This window comes from Pogonomyrmex barbatus, unplaced genomic scaffold (genome assembly GCF_055798465.1).
Source record: "Pogonomyrmex barbatus isolate J1 unplaced genomic scaffold, ASM5579846v1 scaffold6, whole genome shotgun sequence".
Classification (NCBI taxonomy): Eukaryota; Metazoa; Arthropoda; class Insecta; order Hymenoptera; family Formicidae; genus Pogonomyrmex; species Pogonomyrmex barbatus.
In genome coordinates, this window is record NW_028297160.1 from 11,105,334 (window position 1) to 11,121,159 (window position 15,826).

General features: G+C 34.8%; 4 protein-coding genes across 9 annotated transcripts in view; 3 read left to right on the forward strand and 1 right to left on the reverse strand.

The window, feature by feature from the left end:
- Window positions 1-3,418, forward strand: part of LOC105422067 (N-acetylneuraminate (7)9-O-acetyltransferase) — a 5,301-nt gene extending 1,883 nt beyond the window's left edge. For 2 of the 3 annotated variants that reach the window (XM_089082735.1, XM_089082734.1), the window contains exons 4-13: window positions 1-76; window positions 152-410; window positions 670-927; window positions 1,010-1,245; window positions 1,337-1,558; window positions 1,651-1,972; window positions 2,068-2,307; window positions 2,377-2,667; window positions 2,780-2,998; window positions 3,099-3,418. The exon at window positions 1-76 is cut by the window's left edge and continues 21 nt beyond it. In XM_089082735.1, the coding sequence (XP_088938861.1) occupies window positions 1-76; window positions 152-410; window positions 670-927; window positions 1,010-1,245; window positions 1,337-1,558; window positions 1,651-1,972; window positions 2,068-2,307; window positions 2,377-2,667; window positions 2,780-2,998; window positions 3,099-3,224 (2,249 nt within the window). In that variant the 3' untranslated portion in view covers window positions 3,225-3,418. Of the gene's footprint in view, window positions 77-151; window positions 418-669; window positions 928-1,009; window positions 1,246-1,336; window positions 1,559-1,650; window positions 1,973-2,067; window positions 2,308-2,376; window positions 2,668-2,779; window positions 2,999-3,098 lie in introns of those variants that run through there. The other variant, XM_089082736.1, reaches the window with a different exon arrangement.
- An 80-nt stretch (window positions 3,419-3,498) lies between these two features.
- Window positions 3,499-5,180, reverse strand: LOC105422052 (mpv17-like protein 2). Of its 4 annotated transcripts, none has more exons than XM_089082750.1 (3): window positions 4,978-5,180; window positions 4,323-4,484; window positions 3,499-4,251 (listed from the first exon to the last, which is right to left on the reverse strand). In XM_089082750.1, exons 2-3 carry the CDS (start codon window positions 4,479-4,481, stop codon window positions 3,832-3,834), a joined length of 579 nt encoding a protein of 192 aa, XP_088938876.1. In that variant the 5' UTR covers window positions 4,482-4,484; window positions 4,978-5,180; the 3' UTR covers window positions 3,499-3,831. The 4 variants fall into 4 exon arrangements, with proteins under 4 accessions (XP_088938876.1, XP_088938875.1, XP_088938874.1 ...); XM_089082749.1 differs by lacking the exon at window positions 4,978-5,180 and adding an exon at window positions 4,771-4,971; XM_089082748.1 differs by lacking the exon at window positions 4,978-5,180 and adding an exon at window positions 4,689-4,971.
- Window positions 5,181-5,890: 710 nt separating this feature from the next.
- dup (chromatin licensing and DNA replication factor double parked) lies at window positions 5,891-9,859 on the forward strand. Its single transcript, XM_089082737.1, has 6 exons — window positions 5,891-6,854; window positions 6,939-7,185; window positions 7,319-7,655; window positions 7,740-7,925; window positions 8,539-8,786; window positions 8,990-9,859. Exons 1-6 carry the CDS (start codon window positions 6,085-6,087, stop codon window positions 9,359-9,361), a joined length of 2,160 nt encoding a protein of 719 aa, XP_088938863.1. The 5' UTR covers window positions 5,891-6,084; the 3' UTR covers window positions 9,362-9,859.
- A 384-nt stretch (window positions 9,860-10,243) lies between these two features.
- Window positions 10,244-11,270, forward strand: mRpL33 (mitochondrial ribosomal protein L33). Its single transcript, XM_011631268.2, has 3 exons — window positions 10,244-10,430; window positions 10,692-10,795; window positions 10,932-11,270. The coding sequence occupies exons 1-3, from the start codon at window positions 10,390-10,392 to the stop codon at window positions 10,979-10,981; spliced, it is 195 nt and encodes a 64-aa protein (XP_011629570.1). The 5' UTR covers window positions 10,244-10,389; the 3' UTR covers window positions 10,982-11,270.
- Window positions 11,271-15,826: the final 4,556 nt, after the last annotated feature.

A 15,826-nucleotide genomic window follows, 5' to 3' on the forward strand; every position in this document is an offset into this window, starting at 1 on the left:
TATTGACAGAAGGTAGATATAAAGGAGACAAAGAATGGCAACCTTATGGATGTATGATGCACCATTATACGCAAACGTAATATTATTGTTATTATTATTATTTCAGAAAGAAAGGTAAACTTTTATATAAAAGATTTATATAATTTTACAGAGACAGCAGAAGATGTATGAGATATCTAGCTTTCATGGGCCACCATAATCATTTTGTGTTTACTGGTGATGCTAGAATAAGACAATTGTACAAATCTTTTGTTTCACAATTTATGATTGATGGTAAAGTATCTGATCTCATTGAACTACCAGAAAATTCTGACTTGGGCTTCAATGATGGGCAACTTAGATTAAATGTACAGTTCTTATGGAGACCACGACTGGATGATTCTATGATAGCAGACCTTAGAGGCTGGATGGTATCATGTATACATTATATATATATTTTTTTTATACATATATATATATATATATATATATATATACATTATATACATACATTATATATATTTTATAAAAAATAAATATATACACTGAGAATTACATTATTAGGACAACAAATAATACATGCACGCACGCACGCACGCACGCGCGCACACATACACACACACATACATTATATATATATATATATATATATATATATATATATATATATATTATATCTTTAATATATAGAAAATGGATACACCTAGTGTAATTGTTGCGGGCTCTGCTGCAGCTATGATTCTTGCAAATAACAACAGTGATATGCAACTTTATTCAGAATATAGCACTGGTTTGATTCGATTAGTACAACCCATAGATTTTTTGACCAAGAAGGAAGCTCAGTTTTTGTGGCTTTTGCAAGATCCTATACTCAAAGAAAGGCTACCTGCACAATTATCAGGTTTGGACAACAAACAGATCAACTTGTGCAACAAAGCAGCCGAGAAGGTAACAAAAGGTTGACGATATGTAATTTATGACTGATGATACAAGGGAAAAGATAAATATTCTATGATCATACTGCATACAGATATTGTCCCATAGTGAGGCTCGTATATGGCATAGCAGTAAATTAGTCGGTGCAGGTATTCTTGAACAAAGCCCGGATGGTTATTTGGCGAGTCCATTATCACTTCGTCATAAAGTTCAGATACTATTAAACACATACTGCAACGATCATATGAATTTCGATGATGGCAGTTGTTGTAGTTATCCTGAGCCGGCAACTACTCTACAATTGTTAAGCTTGTTTGCGCTTGCATTATTGTAATTGAATATTTTGACTTGTTTTTATGTTAATATAACATGTCCTTTTCCCACACATTTAGAAGATAATTTTTATAATAATCTTTTATAGTATAATAATTGGAGGAGGAATATGGCTGTATAGAATGTTATGTAAGTATCGTTCCGAAGTATCTTATTCTCATGTTATCACCGAAGAAGTAGAAGATACGGAAGAAGCTGGTACTTCAGAAGTCATTCAGGTTAAGCAGCCTGAAATACAAGATTTTTATACTCTTATTACATCACTAGCTCTTTTTTCTGTTATATTAGCATACTTTTATTTATGCGATAGGTAAGTAATTGCTTCACTATATATTTCATTATATATATTTGTAATTTTGTCTACATACGGAACTTTGACTGTTCTCTGTTTTCTTATTGTAGAACTAATTTTTTCATGAAGGAGAATAAATATTACAGCGAATTTAGTTTTTGGTTACCACTCGGCTATATCTTAGCTCTTGGATTATTTTTCACTGAAGATCGCGAGAGAGGACCAAGAGTGTTAAACAGAGAACAAACGGATGAATGGAGAGGTTTAATGCAAGCAGTTGTGCTCATATATCATGTCACTGGTGCCAAAAATGTTTTACCGATCTATATGTATTTAAGATTAATAAATTCTGCCTACTTATTTCTATCTGGATATGGTCACTTTTATTATTTTTGGCAGACTGGTGACGTATCTCTCGTTAGATTTGCCAGAGTAAGTATTGGAACCGAACGACTGTATAATTCGTAAACTCAAATTATTAAAATTATATTTTAGCTTAAAGTTAAATCTAAATTGTTGTGTTTCAGGTCATGTTTAGATTAAACTTGTTGACAGTATCCTTATGCCTTTGCATGAACAGGCCATATCAATTTTATCATTTCGTACCTTTAGTATCATTTTGGTTTTTAGTGATTTATTTTCTGGCTTGGTTGCCACCCAGAATATATTCTGGTAGTTTAGCAGAATACGGACCTAGAGCTTTGCTATATTTTGCTCTAAAACTTTTGGGTCTTGTATCGATAATTACCATACTATATATGTCAGAGGTAATAAACAACTTATTGGCAAATACATTTAACAAATTGCAAAATATATAACACGGCTTATTAGCGCAGGTGTTTTTTGAAAAAGTTTTCGTCACGAGACCCTGGAAAGCATTATTCGTGACAACTGATGACGATATCCGCGAATGGTGGTCTCGTTGGAGAGTTGACAGATATAGCGTAGTCTGGGGTTTGACTTTTGGAGCCGGTCTTGTCGCTCTTCAAAGAATAGACCATATTCCAGGCACCGCTTTATCTTCTGTACTAGCATTGGTTTCTTTAATTGCATATACAACTTTTACAATTTTGTGCCACTCTGTATCAGAGTGCGAAGAAATTCATTCTTACGTCGCGTTTATTCCGGTAAACTATTTTAATTTAACTTTCTCTTATCATCTATTCATCTTTATTATGTTTATCATTTTATTTTTGCCAATTTTTTTGTTACTTTATCATTAATGTTATTTCTTGTTAGATTATAGGATATATTGCTCTTCGAAATGCGTCATTGGCATTACGGGGAAAGCATTCTGCACTTTTAGCTGGATTGGGTAGAATAAGTTTGGAGACTTTGGTCGCACAAGGACATATATGGCTGGCAGCAGATTCACACGGAGTGCTTGTGCTATTACCCAGATTTCCAGTACTGAATCTGTTGGTTACATCATTTATTTTCATCTGTGCTAGTCACGAAGTAAACACCGATTATTTTTTGCATTATTGGAAGATTAAAAATCATGATTTCTACAGCAATTATAAAAATTATTTTTTCTTATGGAGATTTTATTTTTTAGATTCATAGATTGACACACGTTTTGACACCATACGCAGTACCGAATGATTGGAAATTAGTAGCACGCAATTTGCTATTATTTATAGCTGTGTTGGTACCTATTGGCATTCATGATGGAATGTTTTAAAAATTAGAAATATCATCCTCATATAAAATCAAAGATATTAACAATATTAACATATACGCGAAAAACTTCATATCATATATAGGCCAATTAAAGAAAACATTAATTACATTAAGGTTGAATAAATAAACAGATATGTATTGTTTTTCTTATAAGTGATAAAAAAAAGAAAAATAAAGAATTATATACCATCGTAATGTGTTTCAAAGGCTATTGTAAAATAATATTTTTTTACTAGGTTTTAATGTCAGTTTGATTGAAATCGAGCTAAAAATACTTTGATTACTTATTTATATTTTTGTATTTTATTTCGAATAATTTATACATTTACAACTTTAACAAATTTACATCGACATATATACATGTATAGTATATATAAAATATATTCAAATAGATAAACCTATATGTAGATTAAGCTTCTGATTTTATTCTACAAGTAGCGCGCGCGCGCGCGCGCGCGTGTGTGTGTGTGTGTGTGTGTATTACATAAAGATTATTAAATCTAAATGCAAGGGATTTTTTCTTTCTTTAGTGATACTAAGAAAAGAAATTTCAATTTGTTACATTCTATTTGTAATTTTGTATATTTTTTTACTAATTAAAAATAATATTAACTATTAGTTTTTGCTTCATATTTTACATGACTAGTATATATATCATAACCAAGAGATATCATACTATCGTAAAATACCCTGTATTGAGTGGGAAGGAAATAAAAGTTAATGATTTGTGCTGGAGGCCAAATGATCCATTCGGCTAAATATAATCTATGTGCTTTTTTTCTAATTTCATTCATAAATTCTGTCAAATTGCTGTTCTCCAATAAAGCCAGTGTCAAAAAAAAAATACTTATACAAAGAGGCGAGCAAATCAATTGATCTAATATTACTTTTTTTAAAACTATACTAATGGTACGTCCAACCATTCTAGCATCCAAGAAATTGTACCAATAATGACAAACTATTCCAACAGACATGCCAGATATGGCCATATTCCTTGTCCTGGTAGAACACCATTTATCCCATTCACCCTAATATATAAATGAATTATTTATCAAATATCATAAAACTTGATGAAATATTAAAAATTTGATTTGTAAACCTTTATTATCTCGTAATGTTGCTCTAAAATATCTCCTACAGCAGAAAGAGAGACCGATATCCCTATATTTGTATACACCAAGTTTCTAGGTGAGAATAAGCGTTCCTTCAGATGATTTATTCTACCAAAAGCCAGCCCTATTCCTCTCGTGATATTCATTGCCTAAAATAAAAAATGTGTTTATAATTATTACAACAGCTACTTCACTTAATTTCGTTTTCAAAATATTGAAAGTTTTTAAAAATATACACTAAATAAATCTCAAAATATTATCATTTATTTCTAACAATTGGACTACTACATACAAAATACGAATTTAATGCATAATTAATGTGACTGCTACACATTAATCAGTTTATATCATACCATAATTACATCATCCCGGCAAAATAAAATAAAACGAATTAAGATTATTCGATTTGCGCAAGATACGTAACAAGCTAATCACATGTAAATGGTAACGAATGAGCTGACATTTATTGCGTAGGAATCATTTCACAAACATATTAAAATCATTCGCACTCGTATCAATAAAAAGATAAATAAACATTCCACGAAATTAGGTTACGGGATAAGGGATTGGAATCGTGATATAATATTCTATTTTCGAATGGATTTATTTGCGTTGCTTGCACTTCAATACACTTTTTTGTACTTGAGTTTCTCATTCTTTCTTTCTCTGTCTCTCCCGCGAATAGATCTATCTCGCTTAAGGATGGACTTTCACCAACTTCCGGTTAAATCGGCCCATTATTCGATTGGAATTAACCAATTCATTGCAATTTGTCCACAAATTTAATAACAAATGCAATTGATCAATTCCAATGGAACAACCGGTCGATTAACTTAACCGGAGATTGGTGAAAGTTAGCCCGAAGGATAATATTACGAGAGATTTACAATAAAATCTCATAATATGGTGAAGTAAATTGTAGGACTTTCTCACACTGAACGCGACAAGCGATGAGCGATATCCAATGAGAGCTTTGCGTTTGAAAAAGCAAAGCTCTCATTGGAGATCACCAATTGCGGACATTCCGCTATTTTTCGATACTCAGCCGTTCCGCCGAATCCATTATAAAATAAAGTTCGCGATTGGTCAGATTTTCGATACGCGTGATCCGCGATACGTGCGATACGCTCCATGGGACTGCACCCTCCACTCGACTGTGGATACTTTCCATTTAGTGACACAACTCGACACAAGTATTTTATCCTTATTAATTATTGAAAGCCAAAAAAGATAGAACGATACTTGTGTTGACTTGTATCACTAAATGGAAAGCACTCTGTGATTAGTTAATTTACGGCTTACGGCTTACTGCAGCCATATCCCCATTGCAGACGACCCTTTACATTTGTCGTACGACAAATTTTTTAAGCGTTGATTGGTTACGGCGATAGCAGTAGTGGATGAGTCGTAAACCGTAATAGAAATTGATCAATCACAGTCGAGTATGAGGCGAATAATCACCTGTGATTGATCAATTTCTTATTTCATAAATATTTATTATCGCTACTGCTACTGTCCACGCTTGTAGACCACGCTTGATATTACCCTTAGGGTTATCAGCGTTGATCTTATTAAGTTGTCAGCATTGATCGGCATCAGTTACATCAGCTGACTGAATAGCAACGATTAGTGGCGTTGTTTCGCGTGATTTCGCGCCAACAGGATAAAAAGGCGGGTTTTTGCAGAGTAGTGTACTTTTGGAGGCAATAAATAATAATCTCTATCTGTACGCGTTTTTGCGCTCGATATATGCAGAAAGCAATGTCGCAACCATTAGTAACGGCATACTTTAGTACGCGCAAACGACCAGCGTGTGACGATTTACGTGGCAAGTCCAAGGTTTTACTCCTGGAGCAAGATAACCAAGCGCAAACAAGTGTCGAAAACTTGCAGCGATCCGGGTCGGAGAAAGGTTTAGGAACCGAAGAAAGTCCGAAAGTCGTATTGAGAAGTGCTGTTACGAGTTCAAAGGAAGGCGTTCGAGTCAACAAAGCGGTTCGCAATATTCAGTTTGATTCTTCGAAAGCGAGTCCTGACAAAACGAGCAGACCTAAACCGCGAACCACTCGCTCTCGCACATTGCCCTCCACAGATGGAAATCAGGCGGATATCAGAGATAGCTTTTTGAAGATGGAGAGTGATCTGGAAACCAAGAAAGTTCTCTTCGAGAAGAAAGGTACGCTTAGTCCAAAGAAGAAAGCACAGGCATCAAAAAATGCTTCTACTGTTTCAAAAGACAACATGAAAGAAACTCAAAAGGAACAATTTGCTGGTAGCTCTCTTACTCCATCATCATCAAAAAAGCTTTCAACGATGGAAAGACTCGTAAGAAATGAAAATTTAAGTTTGACTGAGATCAAAAACAGGATTAATAAATCCTCTAGATTGGCAGAGCTGAAAGCTATAACGCAACGAATTGCAAATTGCGATCAGGCATTGAAACAATTGCATAAGCAAAATGACATTAAGAAACCTCAAATGCAAAAATTTGATAAGATAGAACTTGAAATTCCCATGAGGTAAAAATTTTGTTACAATCTTGTTACAATTCAATAGTCAAATATATTCTAATTTATCTAACATTATTTTTCTTTTTCTCAAAGCCCACAGAAGGCATATAAATCTCCAGCTAAAGGATTGCTGACTCCAACCAAAGACAGAGATCTATCAAAAGTTAGTCCTCAGAGGCAAATTTTGTTTGAACCTAAAGAAACAACACCAAGTCCAGGGAAATCTAGTCCTGTTAAGGCATATCAAAAGTATTTGTCACTGGCTGAAAGCGAGATACCTGGATTAGCATTGCCATACAGCTATAGATTCCTAGCTGAAATATTTAGATGTGTTGATACGGTATCATCTATGTTAACCTTTTAATATTTTTATTTTTAAAACTTTGCAGATTCTTACTTTCTATATATTATGTTAATGTAGTTTAAACTCATATTTACGATAAAAAATTCAACGTTTGTGATCTTGCCTTTAGGTTTCAGCGATGCTTTTTAATAGAAAAGAATTGATAACATTCACTAAACTGAAACCTGCCATTCAGGAAATGCTGCGACGTAATTTCACACAGGAGCACCTAGCTCAAATAAAAACTATTTATCCTGATGCGTATACTTATCATCAAGAGAAACATCGAAATTTTGGTTCGATGTCCAAGCATGAAAAGTACGAATTAGTTCTAACACCTGTAGTTGAAAAAGTTAGTGACAGAGATATGTCTGATGAGGACAATGTATTGAAAATTGCGTCCGAAAGTAGTATGAATCCTACAATATTGTTAGGAAGAAGGAAGAAATTTTATAATGTTTTATTAGGTATATATCATGTTTATCTCTCTCTCAAATCAATTTATCTATGTAATTATATATAAATCTTTAAATCATATTATTTTTTTATAGAAAGAGTCAAGGATGAGCATGAGAAATTTTTATTAAGCTTTGAAACTCCAAGACTAATGAACATACCAAGAGAGAAAATAGTACGCTGGCATCCTGAATTTGATGTGGAGTCTTGCAAGGAAATTGAGCAGGCTGTGTTACCGCAGCCACCTTATGTTGAAAAACCAATTGCTAAAGATATTCTTGGTAAGAAGTACAGCATTATCAGTAATAAAAATCTTGCATAGAACAAATTTATTTTTTGCATTATTACAAACGATTAATTATTATTATTTATATGTGTGATATTAGAAAATTCAAGTATTATAATATTCAAAATGTAAAGTATATTATTCTATTACATTATACGTATATATATATATATATATATACTCAATGACGTAATTAACACGGTCCTAATCTTGATGACAACTTTAATTAAAGTGGGCCAAAATATTGCACAAAAAACTAAATAACAATGCGTTTGCGTAATTGCGAAACTCGGTTTTTATTCAGTTGTTGCAGAACTTTATTGATTAATCAGCATATAATCAGTATAATCAGCAATCAGTATAAAAGTATTGCTTACATGTAATACTTACCAGTTACATTATACATTCTCACATTATGCGTTACTCAAGTCGACCCTTAATCAACAAATTAATTCTAGAGAATGGTTTTAAAGTACCACTTCAAAGAAATCAAATTGTTAGTAGAATATGTAGGTTTCTCCTTTTTTGCTGATTCAGATAAAAAAGTACAGTTGTAAGATACAATTATAATATCAACATCTTTTTTTTTTGTTTATTTGTTTTTACAGATAAAGCTAAATCTTTATTTAATGGTGGTACACGTATGGAAAAAGCATTGCAGAGACTAGCTGAAGCAAATCTAACTTCAAAATCCAAATCTCCATTTTCTACAAAAGATTCCATGACTCAAATCGTGGAAAATGGAATTCCAAAAGTTAATATTGCTATTGTAGATACTTCACCAAGTACGCCATCCATACAAACTGATCATCTCGCTACACTGTTTAAAGGCATCCCCAAAGCTCTACTCGAGAAGGTACGGATAATTGCTTTATTTGTTCTTATTAAGTCTTACATCACGCACGCGCGCGCGCACCACACACACACACACACACACACACGCGCGCGCGCGCGCGCGCACGCACGCACGCACGCACGCACGCACGCACGCACGCACGCACGCACGCACGCACGCACACACACACTTCATTTCTTTTTTCTAAAATATATTAATTATAGGTTCGTGCTAAACAAGCGGCCAAAGCGTTAGAAGCAATGACGAGAACACCAAATGCAGATAAAGAGGCTGCATTATATTCCAGACTTCCTGAGTTAGCGAAGCTTCTTCGCAATATTTTTGTGGCGGAAAAGAAAGGCGTTTTACCAATGGAAGCAATAATACAAAAACTGGATAATTCTTTTAGAGTGAAGCTAACGTTGCAAGAAATAGAGGATCATATACGACAATTGTGCAAACTATTACCTATGTGGGTCAGTATACATAATGTACGGAAGGTGGATTATCTGAAATTAGATAAAGATGTTGAACTTACCAAAGTGATTAAACGATTAGAAATTTTAGCCGATGATAAAGTTAAGATAGCATCCTAATTTTTACAGTTTGATAAATTATATATTGAATATCTATATTTCTATCTAATAGTAAAACTATTATGCTATTTAGATTAAAAACGCTTTTGCATATTTACATCTATATCGTTATTGAAAGATGATCAAATAATGCATCTTATATATAATTTATGACATTACCATTTGTCCTTCACAAGGCATTTTTGGCAAATTGAAATTATAAAACATGAAAAAGAAATATATGCAATATCTTACATTTACTCTCCTGATTTTATATTACAAATTATGATTATCTTATTTCGTTATATTTAAAGAATTTTGTTTACTAAAATGTAATGATATTATTAATCTGAGTAATATAAAAATATGAAGCTATTTTTACAAAAATATCAATGTAAATATAAATTTCCACAATCAAAGTTGAATTATATAAGAAGTTTATTAAATTTCTTAAGTAGAAATATGTGATGCATGCATTTTCTTGATATATTAATTAAATAAAGATATAAAAAAATACAACTGTACATCATGTGAATATATATATATATATATAAATTTATGTACCCTTCCCGTTCTAATAATTTGCTGGGTCCTACAGAAGCCATGACTTATTGGCCTGATGATTCGTAGGATCGATAAGAATAATAATGATAAGTACACCAGATTCTTTCGTTTCGTGCAAAAACGCATCGAATGAGCTAATTTTATTGAAATTGGAAGTGAAGTCCCTAAACTTAACATTTACCTAAATTAATATATTTTTGCAAGGGGAATAAAAAAAGTTATTGTCTATTAGTGGTAAAATAGATTTGTTTTGTATCAATAATAAGCATTATAGAAATTCTATATTATCGATATAATTGCATGTAGTGACATCTTACACACGATATTCTTGTGTGTAATCTGTGGAGTTACCTAATCAAAAGTTTCCTAACCTCTTGGTTGGAGTTCTGCACGTCGTATTTGCGTACTGTAGTCTATATTAATATTTAATTGTGATATCATATGTAATTTTTTTAATCGCACTATTAAAATAAATTTCTTATATCATGTTTCTAACGAATATACTATTAAAAAAAGCAAAGAGCAAGTAAGTAAAGTTAAAACTGAACAAAATTTGAGGTTAGGATTTATAGTAACGGTAGAGTATAAGTAATAATTTAACACATAATTTAGTCATAAAGCAAAATGTCAATTTATAGTACGAATAATTTGAAATACGTGTGAAAATTTGCGCAACTTGTTATAAAAAAGTTAAATTAAAAGTTTAATTTATGAAATATCAATGGAAGGTAAAAACTTGATCAAAATCCATTAAAAGATATATCTGTGCTTTTGTTTATCATTATAGAAATGTCTTGGTTTTGGCAGAAAGTGTCATAAGTGGTCACAGGTTGGTACGTATTAGAGAAAGGTTGGCTGACAAGTTGGAATTTATATATTTCGATCCTTATAGTAAGTAACTATATTTTTAATTCATTTGTTTTTTATTTCATATAATCAATATATATGGTATTTTAATAAATAGAAGATATATGGAATATACATTATGAAATATTATTTAGTCTAATACTATGACTTTTCTTTACAGTTCAACAGAATGCACTTTATAAAGAAAAGAAAAAATTACATAACTTGTAATTTATAAATATTACATTAAACAAAACTTGTTTAAAAATTTTCTGTCAGAGAGAAAAACATGGAAAAGAATATCTCAAGTACATTCAGATAATAGAATTTTTATTTATCATAAAACATAATGTATTTAGTCTTTTATGTATATTAACAACGTACATATTTATCTAATTTTTTATTTTATAAGTCTAAATTTAATGTGTTGTAGAAATACAATAAAAATAATAAAAGAAAAAGAGATACTGATAATATAAAATAAATAAGTGTAGATAATAAAAAAATTACATGATAAAAATTTCTTGTCTGACTTTATTATACAAAACTATTGTAATCATATCTTTCATGTTTCTTTTTATTTATAGATTTATTTTAAACTCAATTATTGACTATTATTCTAAACAAAACGATTCATCACTTGATAATGTACACAACCTATATGATTTCAGAAAAAAATTAATTTTACTTTACATATCATTTTTAAGAGTTTATTAAATAAAGCATACAATGAGCAAATAACTTGTCTAAGTTTCATGTCGGTAATGTCGAAGAGACAGAAGGCGAAAGAAAGGCGAACGGAGAATCGGCAAGAGACCAGCCAAGAGTCTCGACATTGAGATTAGGGGTAGATTTCCTTTGATCCTTAACAAGGAACACAAAGTTGTATTATTTCCACCTGGATTTCAAACGGTTCAGAATCCGTCAGGCGTGAAACACGATCCGGTCTCTCTCTCTCTCTCTCTCTCTCTCTCTCTCTCTCTCTCTCTCTCGTTCATCTCGCGTCCGCTTAGACTTCTCGTCCTGGTGCTAGAGACTTCTCTCACCACTTCTCTACCTCTTATTCTCTGTCCTTCTCTCTTGTCCTTCACTCGTTTTTGATTGCGGTGCGGGAGCACAGTTTACACACTGATGTTACAAATTCAATTTCTTCCTGGCCCAGACCATTGTCCAGAGAAAAGGGGAAACCGCAGAAGGGGTTATATCCCGGAGAAAGAGAATCGTCTCTCTATCTTTCGCGATTGTGCGCGTGACAGCTCGTGAGATTCGAAATCTTCCCCGCTTTTTTCTGTCTCTCTCCTTTCCTCCCTTTTCGAAGAAAAGACTTCCCGACTTCCTCCTGGATGTGCACGCACGCACGCAGGCACACACGCAAGCCTGTGTAATCGTGAGATGCGCATTTTTGATCACGCGACGAAATGAGGACACGAATTTTTCAGCACGTTTTCATAGCCAATTCCGAATTTTATGTCGTATAATCTTCAGTAAATTTTAAACTTGTGATATTATGTGAAAGAACATCATATTATCGATACGATATATCTTCAAATGTCTAAAAAAGATTCAATAAAATGTTTAGAAGAAAATTATTTTAGCTATATAAGTTTTATGTACATAAAAGCACAAGTTTATTTATTGTTAGTCATTCATTGGTGACTGACGATTCGATGCAGTCTTTTTGATGTTTAGCTCGTTATATTATATAAAAATCTCATTCTGTAAATGGAACAGTTCTACAGTTCATAATTCTAAAAGAAAAAGAAAAAGTCTACAAAGAGGAAAAAACGCTAGCGGAAAATCGGTAGAGAGTTATGGGGGGGGGGAGAGAGAGAGAGAGAGAGAGAGAGAGAGAGAGAGAGAGAGAGAGAGAGAGAGAGAGAGAGAGAGAGAGAGAGAGAGGTGTAAACAGATGCGAAGCGAGCTGGTATTCCGCGTGCGTTTCAACATTGCCAGCGTTGCCTCGTGTTCGAGGGCGTTTTTCGTATCCGCGCGAGTTACTCTCCGTACTTGTTAATAGTGTGCGCGAGCCCGCTAAAGTGGTCTCGCTGCTAATTAACTTCGTTATTTTTTACAACTCTGCCGCGCATTTCCATCCGTCATTGCCTTCTCCTCCTCCCGCAAGCCACCGTTCTTTTCTCTGGCGTTTCTCGCGGCATTTATCCGCGATGGGATTCAATATTTTCCGCGAGCGCGGCGGCTTCAGTTTTATTTATCCACCGGTTTTATATCACGACGAAGAAAGAATCGCGTATATTCATAAAACTCGACAATAAAAAAAAAGGTTATAGCGCTTGCTCAAGTATACATAAAGTATAAGGGAAATTAAACTTTTTGTCACTCACACGCGCAAACATATACCGATTTCTCAAAATCAAATTTAATCTTTTATAGATAACTTTTATAGAACAACAATTGGATAACAATAAAAACGAATATTTCAACATTGTTCGATGCAAATAATGCCGCAAGATCTTATTTGCTTGTATTTTTATCGAAATCTAAATTATCTAATTAAAATCTAAATCTTAAATTATTTATTAAAAAGGTAATGAGATATCACAGCTCAATTCGATTTGTACTACCGCGATCATCGTTTGTTCGCGAATGCATCGATCGACGTCGTAGGGCGAGATACCGATGAGAGCCGATATATAACTCTGAAACCTTAATATCGCCGTATCGAATCTGCGAGATCGTTGCGGTGATGTAAGATAGAGAGATGGCAATGGTATAGAGGTATCTCTCTGCAGACGTGGCGGCAGCGGCGGCGGCAGCGGCGGCGGCGGCACCGACACCGGCACCGACACCGGCACCCTTCTTTTCTCCGCCACGAAAAGGCACTTGAAATAAATTGAAAATGGCTGGTATCGCTCTGGCCCCCGGACAAGTGATACCTACATCATCTACACGCACACCAACCACTCCCTTTTACCACCTTTCACCCTCTACCCCCGCCCGGCATCCTTTCATGAATTCGAAACGCGACGTTCGAGTCGGATCGGAATCCGGTCGAATCACTTCAATTAATTCAATCGGGAACGGAAGAAAGGGAGGAAGAGCAAAAAGAAAATAAATAGTATATGTTATGTCTCGAAAAAGTTTACATGTAAAAACATCGAAGCCTGTAATCGCGCAGTAAGTAACGCGAATCTTGCGACTTGTCATGAAAAATGTATAGTCTAGTACTTGTCTGATATTTGTCACGTTACAAGCATCAAAAGGGCATAATGCAATTGATGTTACAAATACATATGTAATTCTAAATCCAAAACATATTCATGTATCATGTATCTTGTATTTCTCGATAAAAAATAATTACATGTATACATTGAAAGATCACATTAAAAATGTTTATATTTTTTATTTTGGAAAGACAAAAGTCACATTATTTTTAATATCTCCCGTGTCTCGTTTCGTATTCTTTCGTCTCTTAGTTTTTATATTGAAATTGTTATTCGTTTATATTATAAATTTATGTAGACTTATTTCAAAAAAGTCAAAATTTTCTCATTTTCATCGAGGAAGGAAATAATGTCGCGATGCAGTGAGTTTTCAATTTTAGAATCGTTCTCGCGCGGTTTTCCGCGCGTGTAGCGCAGAAGCGCGTAAACGAGGGCGCGGTACATGTATAATACACATCTACGTAATATCGCATCTACGCATACATCTACGTAATCTCGCATACATGCGGCACACACGTAGCGGTAAGCCAAGGCACACACGAGCGCGACAAGGTATTGAATCGACGAGTATCATGCAGCTGACAGCTAGAGCTAATTGAATCTTGACTCTATCTATCTGTCGACCCGAGGCTGAGACTCGCCACTGCTACCGCTACCACCGCCGCGTCGTCACGAATTGCATTTCCTGTACGACGATACCGTTCATCCATCTTCGTTTCCCAAGAATTCTATCTACCTCGCGCTTCCTCGCGCTTCCTCGCGCTTGCTTGCTCACTTGCTCGCTTGCTCGCTCGCTCGCTCGCTCGCTCCCTTCCTTCCTTCCTTCCTTCCTTCCTTCCTTCCTTCCTTCCTTCCTTCCTTCCTTCCTTCCTTCCTTCCTTCCTTCCTTCCTTCCTTCCTTCCTTCCTTCCTTCCTTCCTTCCTTCCTTCCTTCCTTCCTTCCTTCCTTCCTTCCTTCCTTCCTTCCTTCCTTCCTTCCTTCCTTCCTTCCTTCCTTCCTTCCTTCCTTCCTTCCTTCCTTCCTTCCTTCCTTCCTTCCTTCCTTCCTTCCTTCCTTCCTTCCTTCCTTCCTTCCTTCCTTCCTTCCTTCCTTCCTTCCTTCCTTCCTTCCTTCCTTCCTTCCTTCCTTCCTTCCTTCCTTCCTTCCTTCCTTCCTTCCTTCCTTCCTTCCTTCCTTCCTTCCTTCCTTCCTTCCTTCCTTCCTTCCTTCCTTCCTTCCTTCCTTCCTTCCTTCCTTCCTTCCTTCCTTCCTTCCTTCCTTCCTTCCTTCCTTCCTTCCTTCCTTCCTTCCTTCCTTCCTTCCTTCCTTCCTTCCTTCCTTCCTTCCTTCCTTCCTTCCTTCCTTCCTTCCTTCCTTCCTTCCTTCCTTCCTTCCTTCCTTCCTTCCTTCCTTCCTTCCTTCCTTCCTTCCTTCCTTCCTTCCTTCCTTCCTTCCTTCCTTCCTTCCTTCCTTCCTTCCTTCCTTCCTTCCTTCCTTCCTTCCTTCCTTCCTTCCTTCCTTCCTTCCTTCCTTCCTTCCTTCCTTCCTTCCTTCCTTCCTTCCTTCCTTCCTTCCTTCCTTCCTTCCTTCCTTCCTTCCTTCCTTCCTTCCTTCCTTCCTTCCTTCCTTCCTTCCTTCCTTCCTTCCTTCCTTCCTTCCTTCCTTCCTTCCTTCCTTCCTTCCTTCCTTCCTTCCTTCCTTCCTTCCTTCCTTCCTTCCTTCCTTCCTTCCTTCCTTCCTTCCTTCCTTCCTTCCTTCCTTCCTTCCTTCCTTCCTTCCTTCCTTCCTTCCTTCCTTCCTTCCTTCCTTTCTTCCTTCCTTAATTCATTCATTTTTTTGTTTTTTTCTTTTTTCCCTTCTTTTTTTCTTCTTTCTTTTTTTTTCTCTTCCTTCTTTTCCTCTTTTCTTCCTTTT

What these genes read in the sequence shown, in the direction of transcription:
- dup (XM_089082737.1), top strand. Translation starts at nt 6,085, where the DNA reads ATGCAGAAAGCAATGTCGCAACCATTAGTAACGGCATACTTTAGTACG. An exon ending in TATTTAGATGTGTTGATACG is followed by an intron (nt 7,186 to 7,318) that starts GTATCATCTATG and finishes TCTTGCCTTTAG; the next exon opens with GTTTCAGCGATGCTTTTTAA. An exon ending in ATTTTATAATGTTTTATTAG is followed by an intron (nt 7,656 to 7,739) that starts GTATATATCATG and finishes ATTTTTTTATAG; the next exon opens with AAAGAGTCAAGGATGAGCAT.
- LOC105422052 (XM_089082747.1), bottom strand. Translation starts at nt 4,669, where the DNA reads ATGTGTAGCAGTCACATTAATTATGCATTAAATTCGTATTTT. An exon ending in ATGCATTAAATTCGTATTTT is followed by an intron (nt 4,485 to 4,627) that starts GTATGTAGTAGT and finishes TTTTTATTTTAG; the next exon opens with GCAATGAATATCACGAGAGG. An exon ending in AACATTACGAGATAATAAAG is followed by an intron (nt 4,252 to 4,322) that starts GTTTACAAATCA and finishes TTTATATATTAG; the next exon opens with GGTGAATGGGATAAATGGTG.
- mRpL33 (XM_011631268.2), top strand. Translation starts at nt 10,390, where the DNA reads ATGTTTCTAACGAATATACTATTAAAAAAAGCAAAGAGCAA. An exon ending in TTAAAAAAAGCAAAGAGCAA is followed by an intron (nt 10,431 to 10,691) that starts GTAAGTAAAGTT and finishes TTATCATTATAG; the next exon opens with AAATGTCTTGGTTTTGGCAG. An exon ending in TATATATTTCGATCCTTATA is followed by an intron (nt 10,796 to 10,931) that starts GTAAGTAACTAT and finishes TTTTCTTTACAG; the next exon opens with TTCAACAGAATGCACTTTAT.